Below are 19,747 nucleotides of genomic sequence, written 5' to 3'. Positions count from 1 at the left end.
TATGTATGAATTTATTTATGTAAAGGATAATCTTTAGCAATGTAAATGATTTAGTAAGCATAGAAAGGTAAATATTCATAAAGCGCACGTAAAGGGCACCTAAAGCTCAAGTAAAGCGCAAATAAAGGGCACGTAAAGGGCACCTAAAGCGCACGTAAAGGGCACCTAAAGCGCACCTAAAGGGCACCTAAAGCGCACCTAAAGGGAAACTAAAGGGCAGTTAAAGGGCACCTAAAGGGAAGCTAAAGGGTAACTGAAGAGCAGCTAAAGTGCAACTATATCATCAAAAGCATATGTCATTAGCTCTAAAAAGGATGACTATATGAAAAGTGAAATAAGTTATATATGGGGGATAGGCCCGCACAAGTAAAGGTAAAAGACCTGATGAGGTAAGCCTACACTCTTAATTCAAGAAGTTGAGAAATTTGACTCAACCCTAAATGAGAGAACAACTTCCATTCTAAAAGTTGGGAAATTAGACCCAACCATGAATAGGAAAGTTGAATGGTGCAAAAGCTTATAGCCATTCTATAACTTATTTAAAGATGTGGAATAGTTTTTGTAAGATAAATAATACTGTTAGGCACTTTCAGGCTCAATATGACATTTCAATATGTGTTTTAATTATGTTAGCATAGTTATGGTATTTCTTAATGGTTCATTATTATTTCTTATAACTTGCTTGCGTATTTCATTGAGCCAAGCTCATTAGCAGTGGTTGTACTGTAGGAAAGGGGGAAGGAGCCCTTGGGACAATAAAAAGAGATGACCGTCCTTTTGATGTAAGTATGTTTTGGGGTGCAAGAGATCTAAAGCGAGATCTGAATGCTAGATGTAAAGACTTTTGAGCATGTGAATGAATTTTAAAAGTTTTAGTAGAGCTCTGTATTTGTTTTAATTATATTGAGGTTCAATAAGGTATATTACATGCTTCCTGTTGTTAAGTGTGGAGTTTGATACGTTGAAATCTTTCTCTGTTATACTCCAGTTCGTGGTAGAGGGTGAGTCAAACTGGGGTGTGACAAGAAGAATAAGGGTCGGGGTTTGCGAATGGAAGAAGGGAAGTCTTCGTGCATCTGGATTTTAATGACAAGAGCGGGAGCGGGGCATAACACGCGTGATATAATGTTTCTTCGGCGTCGTTGCAGAGAGCAGGTACTGTAGCTATGACGGGATGGACTTCGACAGGTTGTGGCAGAGGTATTTTAAATTCTTTTGTTTCCTTTGGACATTACATGGAGGTCAACATTGTTGTAGATATTGAAAGGTCCACTGAATTAGGGTTATCTTCAACTTCCCAAGTATATTAAAAGAAAGAAACAAATTGGGATTGGGACTTCAAAAAAAATTAAACGTAATCTTAATATAATGAATTATTTTTTATTTTATTAATTTATTAAGAAAAAAAATATTATAGATGAAGAAAATTTGGAAGATAACTTTGATATAAATTATGATGATTCTTCTAAAGGCAGCCAAAGTGATGATTAGATTGTCTTGGGACTTGATCCTAATGACGTGTTTAAATTTTAAGGGAGTATTTATTTTGAATCTTATATTCTAGTAATATTTATCTTCAAATAAATCAATATGTTCATAATTTACTTAACATTTTATCATTTTTTGAATTATTTATAATTTTTAAGTACTTTATTTTTTTCGTTATAAGGCTTACGCCTTGATCCACCTCGAGGCTTACGCCTTGCCTCGCTTAGGCAAAACACCTTGATTACCAATTTCGCCTTTTAAAACATTGATTGATTATACTCATGATGATTTGAAGATTTATCACATAAAAACTAAAGATTATAATGCCAAGAATACCAAAACTTTTTAAGTAATTTGAAAACTTGGTGTCTAATTTATATGTAATAAGAATATTCAAGAAGAAAACAAAAATACAATGTTATTTGCCACATAATCATGTACCCAAATGACATGCAATAAATTAGCAATAAACCCACAGCTGCACAATCACTCGCAAGAATTCATTACAACAGCAATAACAACAACAAGAAGCCTTTATCCCACTACGTGGGGTCGGCTACATGAATCCTTTTTCCCCATTGTGTATGGTTAAGAGTCAAATTCTCATTTAGATCTAATAAAGAAAGGTAATTTCTAATATTTTCTAACAAAATCTTTTTAGTTCAACCTCTACCTTTCTTAACATAGGTTAAATCTCCTAAACGGGTCATCGGAAGGCCGCCGTTTTATGTCACCAAACCATCTAAGGCAACTCTCTCTAATCTTATCTGCCACTGGAGCTACTCCAACCTTTTCACGTATATGATCATTTTGTATCCTATCTCTAAGAGTAAAGCCACTCATCCACCTGAGCATCCTCATTTGTGCAACACTCGCAAGAATTCATTGCTTAATATTATTACTCTAATGCTTCAAATTACCCTAGCATATCCATTATGAAATAAAGAACTAAGTCAAGACTATGATTGCACTATATCCTTGAAATGGACCAATAGCATCATGCTAGTTTCCATACAGACGAGTGCCAGGAGTCTAGAAATAGCATGGAACCTTAAATGCACAAGCGACATCTGTGATAATTAATTCATAGGAACTCCTCATTTTTTTGGGAGGAAATCACACAATCATACAGCGAAAACGCATCATTCCTGGCTGTATAGCATATAGAAAAGAAGCATCTTAAACATCGCATGCAGTCACAATACTAAAGAATTTTTTGGGCACTAAGCAAGAGTTAAATGCGTAGCTTTTGAGATCAATCACATGGTAAACGTAATTTCAAGGATAAAAGAAAAAATAATAATTTGGATTATTAAACAGAAAACAGAATGCACAATTCCAATTGAAGAAAAAGCGGAGAATAAAACTAAGAAAAAAAAATAGTTTAAAATTCATTTATCTGGAAAACAGAAGTAGAACAAATGAGCGTTACAAATAGAGTTGACAAGGGAAATGGCTCAGATTAAAGACTGTCTAGTGAACTGTCAGATTTTCATTACCTCTTCAAACCTCTCAGCTTCATTTGTTGACTCCACTTCAGCCACCAAAGCAGGTGGTGGAGGGCCAATAAACAAATCATTGTCAACTTCCAAACTTGCATCTCTGTAAAAATGTAATTTCTTAACCTCAAAATAAAAATAAAAAAGGTTCTACTAGATAATCAAAACATCCAAAGAAACATGTAGTCAAGAGACTCAAGACCCATAGAGAATCCTATAAAGTTCAGGAAGAGAGAATATATCATACAAGCTATTAACAGACTTCAACAGAAACATTCCAATGAATAAGAATAAATAGATAAACTAAATACCTAAGTTCAGCCTCTGCTCTTGTTAGCTCAGCTGCCGCAGCCAGTAACTCATGAGAAGGCATTTCAGGTCCAATAATCCTACAATCATTCGATCTCTTCAAGAACACCATAGAATTTAAATAAATCAAAGCATACTGTTTGAAGATTTTTACAAAAAGAAAACTGGCAAATGAGGCCTGCAAAGTATATATAAAATTAATCCCTTTCCATGCAAGAAGTGAATTAGGAAGCACTAAAGTGAGGTAGGCATTTACTTGTTATAAGATGAATTGATGTGAAACCAGGAATTGTTTCTTAGAAATTAATAGAATTTTGTTAGAGCAATGATATGACAATTTAATGCTTCTCAAATTAGACAAATCAATAAAGATCTTAGAAGTTAACAATGCCTAGGCAAGTCGTTACAACTAAGTTTGCAAGATCTATAAAATAACAACCTCAATCAAAAGTAATGAAAATGATTAGCAAACTAGAATCCGGTGGTTAACAAAGCGATCGTCTCACCTTGAGGCTCAAAATCACTCTTCTACGTCTAGGATTGTCGGAGGAAGAAGAACCACACAAGAAACGAGATCACTCCAAGGTAGACGGTGTCGGTGATCCGTAGAGATGGAGAGGGAGGCGTAGGATGTGGAGGTGGCAAGGAATGATGACCGTTGATGATCCACTCGTAGTCTGCAAATTGCCGTCGATGACGTGCACAAGGGTGGGGAGGATTCGATCCAAGTAACCTCCAACTGTGTCGTCGTCGTGGTCAAACCCCACGTCGAAGAAGGGGGATCGAAGAATGTGAATGTTCCCGTAGACGTCAAACACAAGTCCGCCTTCAAGCTCAGGATTCGCCATGCATCATTGCCGGAAAAGAATGAGCACCAAAGGGAGGACGAGAATGTGTGGTGGTGGCAAGAGAGGAGCCGGGATGGGGCCGGCGTGAAGGCTTGAAGGGGGAGGTTAGGTTGAGAGATCAACAAAAGAGAATTTCAGGAATCCTGAAATTTTCTCAGATTTTTTGAGAGAGGGAAGGGGCTTAATTGTGGAATTCAATTTGAATTTCAATAATGAGGGGGGCGGCAATGAGGAGAGAGAGTTGGGGCTGATTTTGTGGGGAATTAGAATTAATTAGGGAGAGAGAAAGAGCCCATGAAGGGGCCGACCACATGAATAGGAGAGAGGAGCTTGAGTTTCAATTGAGTGGGGACCACAATCTTAATTTCAGTTTTAACAAAAATCTGAAATTAAATTTCAGTTTTCTAAAGAGGAGGAGATTCCTAATATGAAGACAATCAATGGGATTAATTTGAATTTCAAATTCGAAATTGAAATTCAATTAAATTGATTGCATAAATTAGGGAGTCAAATTACGAAACATTTAATGGCTCATGAAACTTTGGAATTTCAAATTTGAAATTCAAAGGAAGGGGGCCGGCAACTAGAGGAGGGGGCAGGGGGGGCGGCCACGGTGTGGGGGTTGGCTGGCCGGTGGGAGGTGGCAGCCTGGTGACCGGTGGTCTGGGCGGGTTGGGAGGTTTTGAAATTCAAAGAGGGGGGAGAAGGAAGCCGGCGGCCAAGTCAAGGAGCTGAGCTCGGGACGGGGTAGGGGGGGCCGGCCGGTGGTAGCTGACAGGGGGCCGGCGGTCTAGCCGGTCCAGTAGGGACGGCGGCAAGACAGTAGGGGAGGAAGAAGGGGTCGGCGGGATGGGGAAGAAAGAGGAAGGGCTTCGAGGAAATTGAAATTGCCGGATTTACTAACCTTGCACCACACCACCGGTAGAACTCACAAAGAGATCTACGACGATCTCCTCTTCTAGAACTCACAAAGAGATCTTAGAGGATTCATGAACTCACAAAGAGCAACTTTTTTTTTCATTTATCAAAACTAACTTCAAATACAATGATAAAGCCTATATATAGACCAACCGAAAATAAAAGTCATAAAGACGACATTGCCCTTGGGCTACAATAAACACAAACTCCCTCATAGGGGTACAAATGGAAAACAGGAAATATAAATGACATGGATAAAATAAAACATCAAAAATAAAGACTCTGAATCATGACCGTCGCTCAACAACCCCTCCGATGGTACGTGTGCCGGAATCTTCTATGGATGTCCTCATCATGAATCTTATCAGATAGTTAAATCACATAAAGCCCTAACAAATGCCAAGAAGAAAGACATTATTTATCAGAAGCATCAACCTAAAATTTTACAGTTGACATCGATTGAATCCCTTCTATGACATAGTATTCAGGGGGTCCTTTTGTAATTAATTTTCATTAATGGAATAGTTTTCTTTTCCTTTTTTTACTAAGGGTAGTTTGATAATTAAGAGTGTATGGGTGTTAAGAAAAGAGGCTAGTCTATTCATAACCATCCATCTAGAGAGGAGAAAAGTTTTGGAGTTTAGTTTGAATTACCAATTCTTGTAGAGGCGAGGAGAGAGATCATAGTGGTGTATAGGACTCCACCACAATCAATATCCAGAACCCTAAGGCTTCCTCCCTTGGCCTCCCTAGGCATAGATTCTGACTTCAGCGGCTGAAAAGGGTTGGCTGGTGGCTATCCCTGCTGTCATAGATGACCACAAACTCCTATACAGAATCAATAATACCTTTATGGTAGGAAAAATGAATTCTGCAATCAACAACAAAGAGGAGCTCCACTCAGCTTCAACAGGTGGCAGGTTTTCTTGCAGGAAAACAAAAAGAGATTCTTAAAATCTTATTGGCATTGGATGATGAAATTCGGAACATCATCGTCCACTTAAGCAAGCTAGAAACTCGGTTTCTGTGTCAGGTTGCTGACCCTCTAAATCTTGAACAGTTTTGAAAACATCTTGACTCCAGGAGACTTCGCCACAGGTTCCCTGTTTTTCAGTCATTAATTAAATGGACTTTCGTATTCCTTGAGCAATTAAACTACCTAATTCATATTATAGATGGTCACAGGGCTACTGGAAAAACTACTATCCAGCCAAATCTTGAAAGAGCGGCTGTAAAGTTCAGCCAAAATTGCTTTGATAAATCTCTTGGAAGAAGAATACCAACAATTAAATATTTCCTAATATCAAGTTCTCTTTTGTCCTAGTTTTTATTAACTGGTTGGCTTGCTACTGAGCATTTAACAATCCCCTTTTTCCTCTTTACTTTTAGGACTCAAAGAATTTTTGCCAGTAGCTATCAGATTCTAATAAGCAGAGGGATGGAAGACAGCAGTCATCCCCAGCCATGCCAAGAACAATTGCATATCTGGCTGGGATGGGCTTTACCAGGTTTTTTTGGAGATTGGCAACAACCGTCTGAGCAGTCACAGATCCCATTCGTTTTACCTGGCAAAATTCATCAGCCCGCATTAGAAATTGGTAGGACAGCCATCTCGGTTGTGATATAGTCTTCCTAATCTTGTAATCCTAATTTCTCTAAATTTGTTTGGGTTGGCGGTTAATGTCCAACTCTTGTGTGTCTAATCTTATGAAGATATAGTCGTTATTTCTTTCTTTCTTTTGCACATCTATCGTCATCGGTCATATCAGAGCCCTTGGTTTAAGATGTTATCAAGAAGAAACCAATCCCATCAAATCCAAGAGATAAAAATGGAAGCCTGCAATCGGACAGTGACTAGTGGCATGTAAGCAGCAGGAACGTGCCTTGCATTAATCCATTTGGATGACATTTGAGACAAACGTAAGCTAGAAAATCACTTTCATCAAGCATTGCAAAAATCATTAAAAGAAGAAGAATCTGATGCGCCCTTGTGGGGCCCAAGGGATCTATTATTCATTATGCAAGAAAGAGAAATTAAGGGGGAACTAATTAGAAAATATTTATTTACGGAAAGATGACTAATTAGATTGGGAGGGAATTAGGAAAGGTTTATTTAGGGAAAGATGGCTGATTTGATTGAGACGGAACTAGGAAAGATTTATTTAGCTAATTCGAATTTAGATTTGGGAGGAAAGTAAGAAGTTTATATCAGGGTTAATTGAGTGGTTTATTTTCATTATGTAATTGTGTTTGCTGTAGTTTTTTCTTTGCAGTTATTCCTAGCGGCACCTAGGATTTGTGGGAGAGCCGATTTAGCTCTCGAATAGGTGATTAATTGTATCTTCCATTATTTGATGAAGAGATAATAAAAAAACAGCCCTAATATTTGGTTCCTGGATTTTTTTTCTTATCCACTTGTTGCTCTACTTCCAAGACACATCAAATCGGTATTAGAGTGAGGTTTTGGAGAGATGGCAGCAAAGAAGGTGGATGCGTTGGAAGGCGTAGTGGAGCAAATCAAATCCGGGATAGAGAAGTTCTCAACCATCAAAGAAAAGTTTTCAGCCATGGAGAATGAGATAGAGGAGATGATGAGGAAGCTTATGAAGATGCAATACAAAACTCCACTGTCGGTTCCGATTGCTAACCTTAGCCAAGATTTGACCAGGATTCCCTTTACCGAATCTAAGGGAAAGGAGATCGAACGAAAGGAGTTCAACGAGGAGAGTTTCTTTCATTAAGAGAAAACTTGTCAATGGCGCAAAATAATGCGTCATGAATTGCACCATGGAGCACAGCACGGTGCGGCACACCTACGGCGCTATCTCTATGGCGCGACGCAAAATGTACAAAATGGCAAGCACTATTTGTGTCATGTGCGCATAATGGCGCATGACGCAAATAGCGTGCGCAATTTTATTTGAGATTTTTAATATAATTATCAAAAACTTTTGATATTTATCTATTTTTTATTTCTGAGATATTGTAACAAGTAATTTTAAAATTATTTGTAATGGTTAAATTAGTCTAGTTAGGTTTTCTTAAAATAGTTTAATTAGTTCTGATAATTAATTTCTAAGATATTTGCTGCCCTTACCCTCACGAACAAATGAAGCCTGTATCCCGAACTCTTCGACGCACGTGAAGGAAGCGAGTGCTCGAGCCCTTCATCTGATTCTGCCGCCCTCTACTTTGTATGATTCTGCTCCATCGTCAGTCTCCTTCACTTGAGTATTCCTCTCCTTAGTCCATTTACTTAACGTGAGTCTCTGTCGTTGTTAGATCCTTCATCGATTTGTTGTTTGTCGCAGCTAAGGGTTTGTGCGTCTAATTCCACCGCTCCAAGATCCTTAGTCTGTTTAATTTAGCAGGAAGGAGATTTGTTGGAAGGTAACAATTCATCTGATTCTTCCTTCACATGAATCAGATGGATTTCGTCTGTTTCCTTCTTAGTCTTTTAGTTGTATCCTCGCTTAATTTGCCTGATTCAGGCGCTGTTTATTGTTAAGTAGCTGGAAGGTATTCTTTGGTTTAATTTGCCCGATTCCCAGATATTTCTTTGTCCGTTTGATTCAGCACGAAGGAGGTTTGCTGGAAGGTAGGCTCATATATTTATGTGCTTAACTTAGCTTTTTTTTTCCATTAAATCTGGATACAATATGGCATTTCTATATGGAATCGTCAGGCATTCTATCAGTAACATGCTGCGAAGAGTCTAGTATATTGTCGCAGTGCTTACCTTACATATAGCTTCTGTTTTAGATTCGAATCTAATTGGCTGGAAATAAAGATGAACACCTGGCAATAAAGGAGAGGTAAATGAGGCAATACCAAATTATGAATACAATGAATCCTTATCTTGTTAAGTCGTTCATTTCAATCTTATGTTTGTCATTTATATGATGAACTTTACATTGATTTCAAGCATGTGAGACTGACTTTCATTCATCTAAGGGAGACCAAAAAATTATTTATTTGGATCTGCTTGCCTATAGGTTGTCATAAAATATCATATTAGTTCAATCTTTAAAAAAAGATCCAGCATGAAAATATACAGTATTGACTAATAAAGTCGATAACAACACTGTGACATGTATTTTTTGTGGCAAAATAACAAAAGAAGGAATTACACGCCACGAACAACACCTTGTTAAGGGTTTTAGAAATGCTAGACTTTGCTCGAATTGCCCCTAGCATGTTAAGGCTGAAATTCAGGCCTCCATGTTAAAGAAGAAGGATTTGAAAGAAAAGATTAATGGCACATCAAATGTCATTCTTGACGAAGAAGACGACTTTGATGTGATGGCAGATGATGATATTATCGATGTTGGACCATCCAAAATATTTTAGACAAATAAATTCAACACTTCTAGTCAGAGTTTCACGTCAACATCAACCCTCAAAACATTAAGACCAAAAGGACAGTAAGATACTTATCTTACACCAAATCCTGAAGATGTGGTGAGGCAAAGAAAAGGTTAATTTAGCAAAGAGATGGACATCGCTAAAAAGAAAATAAGGGGAAGGGTCATTCCAAGTTTTCTGTAGATTAATGTAAGATTCATGTATTCCATTCAATGCAGTGAAATATGAAAATTTCTTTGCAGTGGTCGAGACACTTGGACAGTTTGAACCTTGAATGAAACCTCCTAATTATCATGAGGTACAAGTTACTTGTTCAAAAAAACGGTTAGACAAACACATGAACTATTACGGCATTATTAAGAAGATTGTGTTTGATATGGTTGTTCTCTAATGGTTGATGGATGGACATCGAGGAATGGAAAAAAGCTGAATTATTCATGTGAATCCTCCAAGAGGTACCACATTTAAAGAATCAATAGATGTCAGTTCTTTTTCCAAGAATGCTGTGATGTTTTAAATATTTTGCAAGTAAATTGAGATCATACATGTTAACAGCAAATGGTGCACCACGGCGCAAAGGTCCCTTTGGAGCCATGGCGCATAGTGCACGGCGCGGCACAAACTATAAAATAATTATAAAAAATATGCATGAATACGAAATATCATTAAACTGAAAAATATGATTTATGCTAAAATAATAAACAAGAACTTTCACATCATTAAAGTGAGCTTCAAATTTGTCCAAGATTTCTACTAAAATAATTAATATATTATTCCCAAAACAGAAAAAATAGAATACATTGTTCAAACCAACTTGTCTCGCAACAATCAAATGACTACTACTTCCCAAATGTCATCTTGGATCCAAATTTAACGGAAAAAACTAAGTTTGTCCAAAACTCTAACATAGAATCCAACAGCGACGGAATCAAACGGATTAAGCAATACCAGAGGATACGCCGGAGGGAATAAAAAGCTTATTGGAGATCCTTACCTTTCAGCGTACCTCCTTCATGCCAAATCAAAATGACGACTCATCTAGCAGCATAAGAATCAGACAGAAGAACCATAAACTGTGGCGGAATCAAATGAACGAGGATCCAACAGCAATGGACTCACGTGATGGAAGAAACATGTTGAGATAGTTGCAACTTAGTTTTTTTATTGTTGATATCATGCAACATGTATATTTTTTATGATTCCCAAATACTATTGTTTTGATTACAATTTCTTCTAACATATTTTGGAAGTATTATTTTGTTGCTTGTGTGTACTAACATTTCAGAAAAATCATACTCCAGATTGTTGAAAACTTCAAATCAGATCTAACTAGAATTTATGGTAAATGAAGTCTGTATTTTTTTCATGTTATTGAGTCTGAAAGAGTGTGATTGTAATTGAGTAATGTGCGCACACACACACTGGGGATTGTTTAAAATTGTAATTTTTTTAAAACTAATCGTACTGTACGAACCCATTTCGTATGGGACGATATGCTCAGTTATTTTCCCCTTCGAGCACACAAACTAACTATAGATAGAAAATTTTTCTAAGTTCAGATCGTACTATAAGAATTTTGCTTCATACGTACGCCGTCCAGGGTACAAAAATGTGAGGTCCCTTTTCGTCCCGACGAATTCAAAGTTTTTGCTGAATTGTTCGTACTGTACGATGTCGTCATCGTACGTACGTCGTCCATTGTACGAATTGGACGGGTCCCTTTTCGTCCAAACGAACTTGAGAATTTTCTTAATGGATCGTACCGTACGATGTCGTCATCGTACGTTCGCCATCCAGAGTACAAATTAGATGGGTTCATTTTCGTCCAAACGAACTCTAAAATTTCTGAACTGATCGTACCATACGATGTCGTCGTTGTACGTACGTCGTCCAGAGTACGAAAATGAGGGGTCTATCTTCGTCCCGACAAAAATGAAAAATTTTCTAACCGTTCGTACAGTATGAACTGAATTCGTACTGAACGATCATCATGTACGAAGTCATTTCGTATAGATTTATAACAAGTTCGTACACAACAGTTTTTGAACTATTCGTACGTACGAACATACGATCGTACAGTATGATCGTAAATGCTCAAAATTGAAATTTTCAGTTTACTGGACGATTTTTCGTATCTTTCATATAAAAGGTCATTTAAAACTGTCGTGATAAGAGTTGTTCTTCGTGATTTTTCAAGGGCAAGTGAAAGAGAGAGTGTGAAAGATTGTTTGAGAGAGATTTCTTACAAGCGGAGTGTGAAGCATTCACAAGATTACTCAAAGGAAATGATCTCTTTGTGTTTTTAGTTATCACTCTTATTTTCTTCTTTCTAGTTGCTCGTGAGAAGATTTTTGAAAAAGATTCGGTACTCTGCCAACACTTGGAGGGTGTGAACAGACGATGGTACTTTGCCAACACTTGGAGGGTGTGAACAGACGATGGTTCTCTGCCGACACTTGGAGGGTGTGAAAGGACAACGGCTTTCTGCCGCACCGAGGATTGATGGAAGAGAAAAATTGTAAAGGCTTCTCCGCCTTGCTGTGGGGGCAAAAAGAGAATCATTTTTGATAATAGTGCAATACCTGAAGAGGAAGTCTTCAGGAAGTGGATGTAGGTCGTGTTTGACCGAACCACTATAAATCTGTTTTAAATTTTCGCATTTATTTTTTGTAATTTATTTACTGTGGTTGAAAAACTTATTTTTAAATTAAAAATCAAATAGCTAAAAAAGTTTATAAGATTTTCTATTTAAAAATCCAATATAAAGTTTTTAAATTACCAATTCACCCCCCCCCCCACCCCTCTCTTGGTTAGCCTTGGGACAATAGCTTAGGTTTAACAACCTATATATAATCAATAAAACAGACATACGAAGGAGTGTAATTAGAGGAAGAAGAGGGCGGCAGAATCAGATGAAAGGCTCGGGCTCGCAATCACTTCCTTCGCGTGCGTCGAACAGTTTGGGAGCAGTCTTCGTTTGTTCGTGACTCAAGAATCATGAGGGTTAGGATAGCAAAATAATAAAACATAACTAAACAATTTTAATCATATTTTAAAATTAAATATTAACATTATCTTATAAATAAAAATAAAATATAAATATTTATAATTATATTAAAAATCTCAAAATAAAATTGTGCACAATATTTGTGCCATGTGTCATGCGTCATTGCAAGTACATGGCGCAAATAGTATGTGCCATTTTGAATATGTGTACCGCACCATACGAATAGAATCGTAGGTGCACCGCACCCAGTCGTGTGTCATAGCGTGAGCTATGTTACGCCAATGACAAGCATAATTGAGATTTTTTGACCACATAATGTGATCTAAATATCTACTGATAATGCATTTTAAAATGACCTTATAGGCTTGTCACAATCTAAATCTATGTTATTTCATATAAATAATTATTTTTTGCCTTGTAAATTATAATGACATCACAGGGAAATTATGAATGGACAAATATCCACACATTTATTAGAATCCTTATGATGCTCATTGTTTGGATTTAATAATGGATGATATTTTCAAAATTCAAAAGCTAAGGCTATGCAATGTTTGGAGTTAATAATGGAGGATATTTTCAAAATTCAAAAGCTAAGGCTATGCTTTGAGAAAACAGTGGCAGTACACAGTTTATATATTCTAGGCCTCACTTGGATAAAAAAGGTGCATAGATCAAAGAGCGCTTATCAAACCCGTCAAGACTCGTTTTGTAACAGCTTTCTTGACTTTACAACATTTTCATCAATCGCAACTGAATTTGAAGAAAATGTTTAGTTGTGAAGAGTTTATTTTGGCTCCTTATGCGAAAGAGATGAAGGCAAAACAATCTCAACATGCAACATGCAACAATCATTCTGAAACACTATTGTGTATGCCTAAAAAAATAAATGGTCCTTTATTAAAGATTCATAGATTAGTTAATGGAGAGAAGAATCCCCCAATAGCTTATATATATAAACCAATGGATAAAGCAAAAGAAACAATTGTTATAAGCTTCAGTAACAGTGATAAATATGATCAAATTTTTAAAAATATTTATAGAAGATGGGAAGTGCAAATCCACAAACCTCTATATAAATCCTGAATATTTCTTTAATAATCCTAATATTATCAAGGATAAAGAAATAGTTGATGGTATTTATTTATGTATTGGAAGATTACCTAAAAAATGTTGAAGAAGAAAACAAAATCAGTAATTAATTAAATTTATACATTAGGGGTAAAGATCTGTTTAATATTCCTTCCGCTGTAAGACAAAAAACTACCGATCTTCAGGTATAATTATTTGCAAAAAATGAAGATGGATTAACAAGTCTATAAAAATAGAAAATAAATGTTTCATTTCTTCCGGCTGATTGGTGGTTGGCATATGACCAAGGAGCTCCTCATTTACAAAATTTTGTTATCAAAGTCCTTAATCTAACATATTCATTTGGATGTGAACGCAATTGGAGTATATTCGAATATGTAATTATTTTTACGGAGTATGTATTACTTTTTTTATACATGTTCATAGTATAATAATGTAATGATGTTTTAGTTGCAGTTTCATAGCAAATGAAAAAGCAAAATGAATCATCATCGCCCAAAAGATTTAGTTTATGAAAAATATAATAGAGTATTGATTCAGAGATATAATCACCATGATGTTATTGACCCTATTTCTTCGACTGAGATAGATGGTACAAATGAGTGACTAACAGGAAAATTGGATGATAAGTCGAATGAAGAAAATGAATTTATTGTTGGAGAGGAAGATTTGGCATGGACTATTGTTGCTAAGGCTACTGGTATTTATGATAAAAGCTACAACATTCGGAAGAGATCTAAAGGCAAAGAAAAGGAATCTTCATCTAGGCATGACATTGTTGCTATTGAGAATGAGGTTGAGGGTAATGAAGAGAATTATGAAATAGGAGAAAATGCTTATAAAGATAATAAAACTTTTTTGGTCTTTGTTGATGAAGATGATTCCCAAAAAAAGTAGAGTAAATTCTTATAAAATCATTATCTTTTAAAAAAATAATTGCAATATTTTGAATAATGAGATATTGAAATGATGTTTAGTTGAACTTAAGCATGACTATGGTTGCCTTTCATTAGTATGATAGTTTGTGTTTCAATTTAATGATATTTTATATTCATACCTAATTTTTTATAGTGATATTTTAGTTTAATGATATTTCAACATTATTTTATAGTTTTTGTCATTTTCAAAATGGTGTGCATCGCGTCGTGTACTATGCGCTATGACATCAAATAGACCTTTGCATTGTGGTGCACCATTTATTGTCAACAAGTATGATCAAGAGCCACCTCATAGGGCACCGATAAGGGTGGAATTAGGGTTTCTGGATGGGGGACAATAATGAGGGAATTTGGTGGTAGGGTGGCCAACCACTATGGGAGGCATTTTGAGTAAGGGGAACGAGCAACCTGAAATAGGGGGGATCGAGCCGAGCCAGGAGGATCAGACCATACAAGGAAGAGGAAAGAAAGGTGGGATTCCCACCCTTGATAAATGGGGGGAACCATTGGATGGAAAGGAAGTTGAAATGGAGATACTATGGTAAGGAAATTGAAGATGCAGATATTTGAAGAGGATGTGGTCGTGGGTGGGTGTATCAGGTGGAAAGGTATTTCGCGGTGATTGGTTTGAATGAGAAGAAGAAGCTTATGATAGCAAGGCTATTTTTGGAGGGGAAAGCCCTAGTTTGGTTTGCAGTGAAGGGAGGCTAGATATCTGATCCACCCGTAGGTGGAGTTTAAGGATTGCTTGTTGGAATGTTTCTGAGCCATTTGAGAAGAAGACATGCACGAGCAATTCTGTGTCTTGACTCGAGAAGGGTGTCTTGGAGCATAGAGAGAGATTTGAGTTGCTGTTAGGACGGTTGCGGGGGATTTCGAAGGCAACGTTGGAGGAAAATTAAATGAAGGGCCTAAAGCCCAACATACAGGCAAACCTCCTATTGTTGAGACCGAAGGGGTTCAGGGGGACGATGGAGCAAACTCAGAAAACATAGGATAGGAGCCAGATAGAGAAGACCTATAGGAGCGGAGTCACGAGAGGCTCCAACAGAAGTGCCTCGACTTCACTGTCACGAGGCGCTGAGGGAGAAGGGTGGGGGAAATCACCCTAGGTTCAACTTCAAGTGCCTCACAGAGGCAAAGATGCAGGAAGAGAGGGAAGGGTTTGTACTTCCGATGTGATAAGAAGTATACACCAGGTCATCGATGCAAAAACTGCACACTCCAGGTCCTTATACTTTATGATGGGGAGGAGACCGACATAGAGTTGGAAGAGGAAAAAAAGCGGAAGGAGAGCACCTATACCTTGATATGGTGGAAGTGCCCCTTAATTCAGTGGTGAGATTTACTCAAAATCACACCATGAAAGTGAAGGGATATATCATGGAGCGACCAGTGGTGGTCTTGGTGGATAATGGGCTACTCACAACTTCATATCAAATTAGGTCGCAGAGCAATTGGGAATGAAGTTGTAGGATGCAGGGAGCTTTGAAGTCATGATGGGGATAGGGAATGTGAAGAGTAGGGGGGTATACAGAAGGTTGGTGCTGACACTCAGGCATACATATAGTTGAGCATTTTCTTCCCTTGGATTTTGAGAGCACTAATATGATCCTAGGGATAAAGTGGTTACATATGATCGGGGAGATGAAGATGGACTAGAAATCTTTAACTATGGAGATCCAAGTGGAAGGGAAGAGGGTGGTGCTGCGAGGAGATGTCAGCATGTACAGAATCATGATTTCACTCAAACCATGGTCAAGGCGATACAGGGAGTAGGTTGGGTTAGTTGGTGGAGTTGCAGAGCCTTGAGGAGGTCCAAGATTCAGAGTCGATTGAGGTCCCTAAGTGTGTACATCAACTTCTGCAGCAATTTCCTGTGGTTTTTCAGCAACCTAGTGGATTATCGCCAACCATTACCTTGAAAGAGGGAGCTTCTCCTATAATATTCAACCATACCAATACCCACAAATTCAGAAGGATGGTATAGAGAGGTTCATAGACATGCTCGATGCAGAGGGATTATCAGGCGAAGTGTGAGCCCTTTTCCAGCCCAATTCTACTGGTGAGAAATAAGAATGAAAATTGGAGATTTTATGTGGATTATAAGGCCCTAAAAAAGAAAACTATGCTGAACAAGTTTCAAATTAGGGCTATTTAGGGATTAAACTTTTATCCTTTTGCTTTAATTAGTTTGGCCTTGCTAGGGTTAGGGTTATCTTGAGTTTTATAACCTGAATTTGAGATCTAAAGCTTGGTTTTGGGCTCTAGGCTTCAGCTAGAAATTTGAAGAGTGGAATCTTCCTCTCGAATCGAAGATTCATTGTATCGAGTTGTTTCAATTTTTCCCTTATTGATTTTTAACTGTTTTTCTCTCAAATTTTCCTACATAATTTGTGAATCCTGCATTGTTATTGCTGGATATTGCTGAAATTCTACAGTTTTATTGAATTATGTGGATTGTTTCCTATCACTATACAAGATGATTAGGAGATAGATCACATCCTTCCATCTTGAGGACATGGTGTGTCTTTAGGAGGGAGTTTTGATACACCCTTGTGGGGCATAGGGGATCTATTATTCATTATGTAAGGAAGAATTAAAGAGGGAACTAATTAGGAAAGATTTATTTAAAGAAAGAGGGTTGATTTGATTGGGAGAGAATTAGGAAAGGTTTATTTAGGGAAAGAGGGCTGATTTGTTTTCGAGAGAATTAGGAAATGTTTATTTAGGGAAAGAAGTCTAATTTGAATTTAGATTTGGGAGGGAAGTAGGAATGTTTATATTAGAGTTAATTGGGTGGTTTTATTTTCATCATGTGATTGTGTATGTTGTAGTTTTTCTTTGGACTTGTTCCTAGCTGTGCCTAAGGTTTGTGAGAGAGTCGATCTATCTCTCAAATAGTAGATCAAATGTATCTTTCATTTTTTGTTGAAAAAATAATCAAAAATCAATCCTAATATTTGGTTGATGCGTTTTTCTTCTTATCTACTTGTTTTACTTCGAAGACGCGTCAGGTTCCTATTGATTTTTTCACCATATATGATAAAATTTTATTTAGTGAATGCCACCTCGAGTTGGATCTTCTTTATATTTTCATTCTCACTCTCATGTTCATAATGCTTTGTAACATGAAATTAACGGTGCCAAGCAATCCTGATTCGTGAGTGTAGCCCATTTATATATAGGTTTTGTTTATGTTTATTATTATGCATCTAGACATGGAATTCATTTACTAAATTTTCCAACGGATTTCGGTCTTTTTATATCAATGTGTAGATCATAGCCAGCAACACTTCCTATAAGAAACTGAAATTACATAAGCACATATGGGTTTGGAATGCTATAAATCAACCTCAATTCATACATCAAAATATAAAAGCATAATATAAAAAGAAAAAAAAGTAATCAAAATAAATAAATAAATCCATCAAAAATTCAACATAGAAATAGTAAAAATATGTAACAGAAGACCTATATGATCAACTTGCATTGAAAGCCGCATAGATATTGATGGGCAAATGCATAGGTGTAAAATAAATATAATATCAAGCAACAAGTCTACCACTGTCATGAAAAAGTGCAATTAACAATCCATATAATACAGAAATAATATCAGATCTACTATAGTTAAAAATCACCTTTTACGAGGAACCAAATAATCTTCTTTCTCTTCTTGTTCTATCAAGTCTGGATCATTGATTTCTCGATTCTCAGTTGATTTTTTACAAGGAGAAGTTTGTTGCCCATTCAGTGATCCAGCAACTGCAGAATGATCTTCTCTGGATTTAATATGTGAGCATAACGGAGATCCAATGAGCTTTAATATAGGCACTGCCATTGAGGGGAGCGAGAAAACCCCTTTTCCATTTTCTTTGAGATTCAAGGACAAGAAAAGTTTTTTTAAGAGTCTGACAAATGACTTGTCTGAAATTCCATTTATATCAACACCTTGTCCGCTGTCAACAAGTTGCAAAAGCTGAAATGAAAAACAGCATATCAAGAGAAAAATGTATATCACAATCGCATACCTTTACCTATCTTATAATTCATTAATAAAGTAGAAAAAAAAAAGTAATTGAAAAATGCACATGACGTAAAACCATTATTTGTCCTATGCTTCCTGAGTAGTCTGATATCAAAATCTACAAAAACCAAAGAACAAAACACACTAGCACAGACAACTAGAGAAATAAATAAAACAACAAAGAAAGAAATACCTGTTCAAGATCATGGGCAACATCAGGGAATTTCTCCAAGATAAGACAAATAACAGCCTCCGGCTTCATAGCCTTAAGCTCAGACAATTCATGACCAGAGGAAAAGGAGACATCTCCGCTGACGCTGCTCGGCGACCTTTCACGCTGCCTCCACTTCTTTTTTCGTGAGCTTCTTCTGGCGCCCTCTTCCTTTGTTCGATGCCTACTCTTTTCCCGGTGCCGACTCGACTTATGACTTCGCCGCGACCTCCGCTTCTTATCATCCTCGCTTTCGCTGCCAGAGCAAGAAGAGGGAGAGGAGGAGGAGCTACTGGTTTCCAAGCTTCTTCGTCTTCTGCGTTTGCGGTCCCGATCCTTACCCATCTTTTTTTGATGCGAACAAGGTGAAGGGGCTGTTTGAATTCAGAATTTATGCAGGGTTTGAGCAAGATTTAGGTGCTTTTTTGATGCAGGATTTAGGGGCCGTTTGGCAACAGGATTTATGCAGGATTTGAGCAGGATTTATGCTAAATCCCGCCAAACGGGATTTGAGCGCCCCGTAAATCTATCGGCGGAATAAATCCTGCGTTTCCCTCTTGTTTCCGTAAAGCCCGGATTTACTAAATCCTTTAGTTCGGCGGATTTACGGGATTTGGCCAAAGAAGAGCGCGAAAGGGAGAAAGTTACCTTCACAGCCACCGATCTCCCGTTGTTGCTTTCGATCAAAATGTCGTAACTTCCGATCCAACACCGCGACAGGAAGGAAAAGTCGTCGAAGGAGCGAAGTCGAACTGAAACGAAGGAGCCCAAGAAGAGACTCAGGAAATCACTACACCTCCTGCGAGGCAACGAAGCCAAACAGCAACGACATGTAATTGATTAACTTAATTAATATAATTTAAATTATTATTAATTATGTAAATTAATTAAATAATTAATAGTATAATAAGTGCATAAATTAATTGACTAAAATTAATTAAATTATCAATAGAAGTATTAGTTAAATAATTAATTATTTAAAAAATTAACTAATTAATTATATAATTATTAACACCCTATGAGAAGTTCCTATCATGATTTTTTT

The 19,747-nt window shown here is 37.1% G+C and overlaps 1 protein-coding gene across 2 annotated transcripts in view; it reads right to left on the bottom strand.

The window, feature by feature from the left end:
* LOC110101739 (pre-mRNA-splicing factor cwf23) overlaps positions 1 to 19,523 on the bottom strand; it is a 78,655-nt gene extending 59,132 nt beyond the window's left edge. Inside the window, exons 1-5 of one of the 2 annotated variants that reach the window (XM_020829778.2) lie at positions 19,351 to 19,523; positions 18,685 to 19,076; positions 18,106 to 18,443; positions 3,299 to 3,376; positions 2,988 to 3,090 (exon numbers count right to left, since the gene is read on the bottom strand). In XM_020829778.2, coding sequence (XP_020685437.1) covers positions 2,988 to 3,090; positions 3,299 to 3,376; positions 18,106 to 18,443; positions 18,685 to 19,047 — 882 coding nt within the window. In that variant the 5' untranslated portion in view covers positions 19,048 to 19,076; positions 19,351 to 19,523. Of the gene's footprint in view, positions 1 to 2,987; positions 3,091 to 3,298; positions 3,377 to 18,105; positions 18,444 to 18,684; positions 19,077 to 19,350 lie in introns of those variants that run through there. The other variant, XM_028696234.1, reaches the window with a different exon arrangement.
* Between the last annotated feature and the right edge of the window lie 224 nt (positions 19,524 to 19,747).

Source organism: Dendrobium catenatum, unplaced genomic scaffold, assembly GCF_001605985.2.
Source record: "Dendrobium catenatum unplaced genomic scaffold, ASM160598v2 fragScaff_scaffold_719, whole genome shotgun sequence".
Classification (NCBI taxonomy): Eukaryota; Viridiplantae; Streptophyta; class Magnoliopsida; order Asparagales; family Orchidaceae; genus Dendrobium; species Dendrobium catenatum.
The sequence above is the reverse complement of the archived record's forward strand: the minus strand, read 5'-3'. Positions and strand labels throughout refer to the sequence as shown.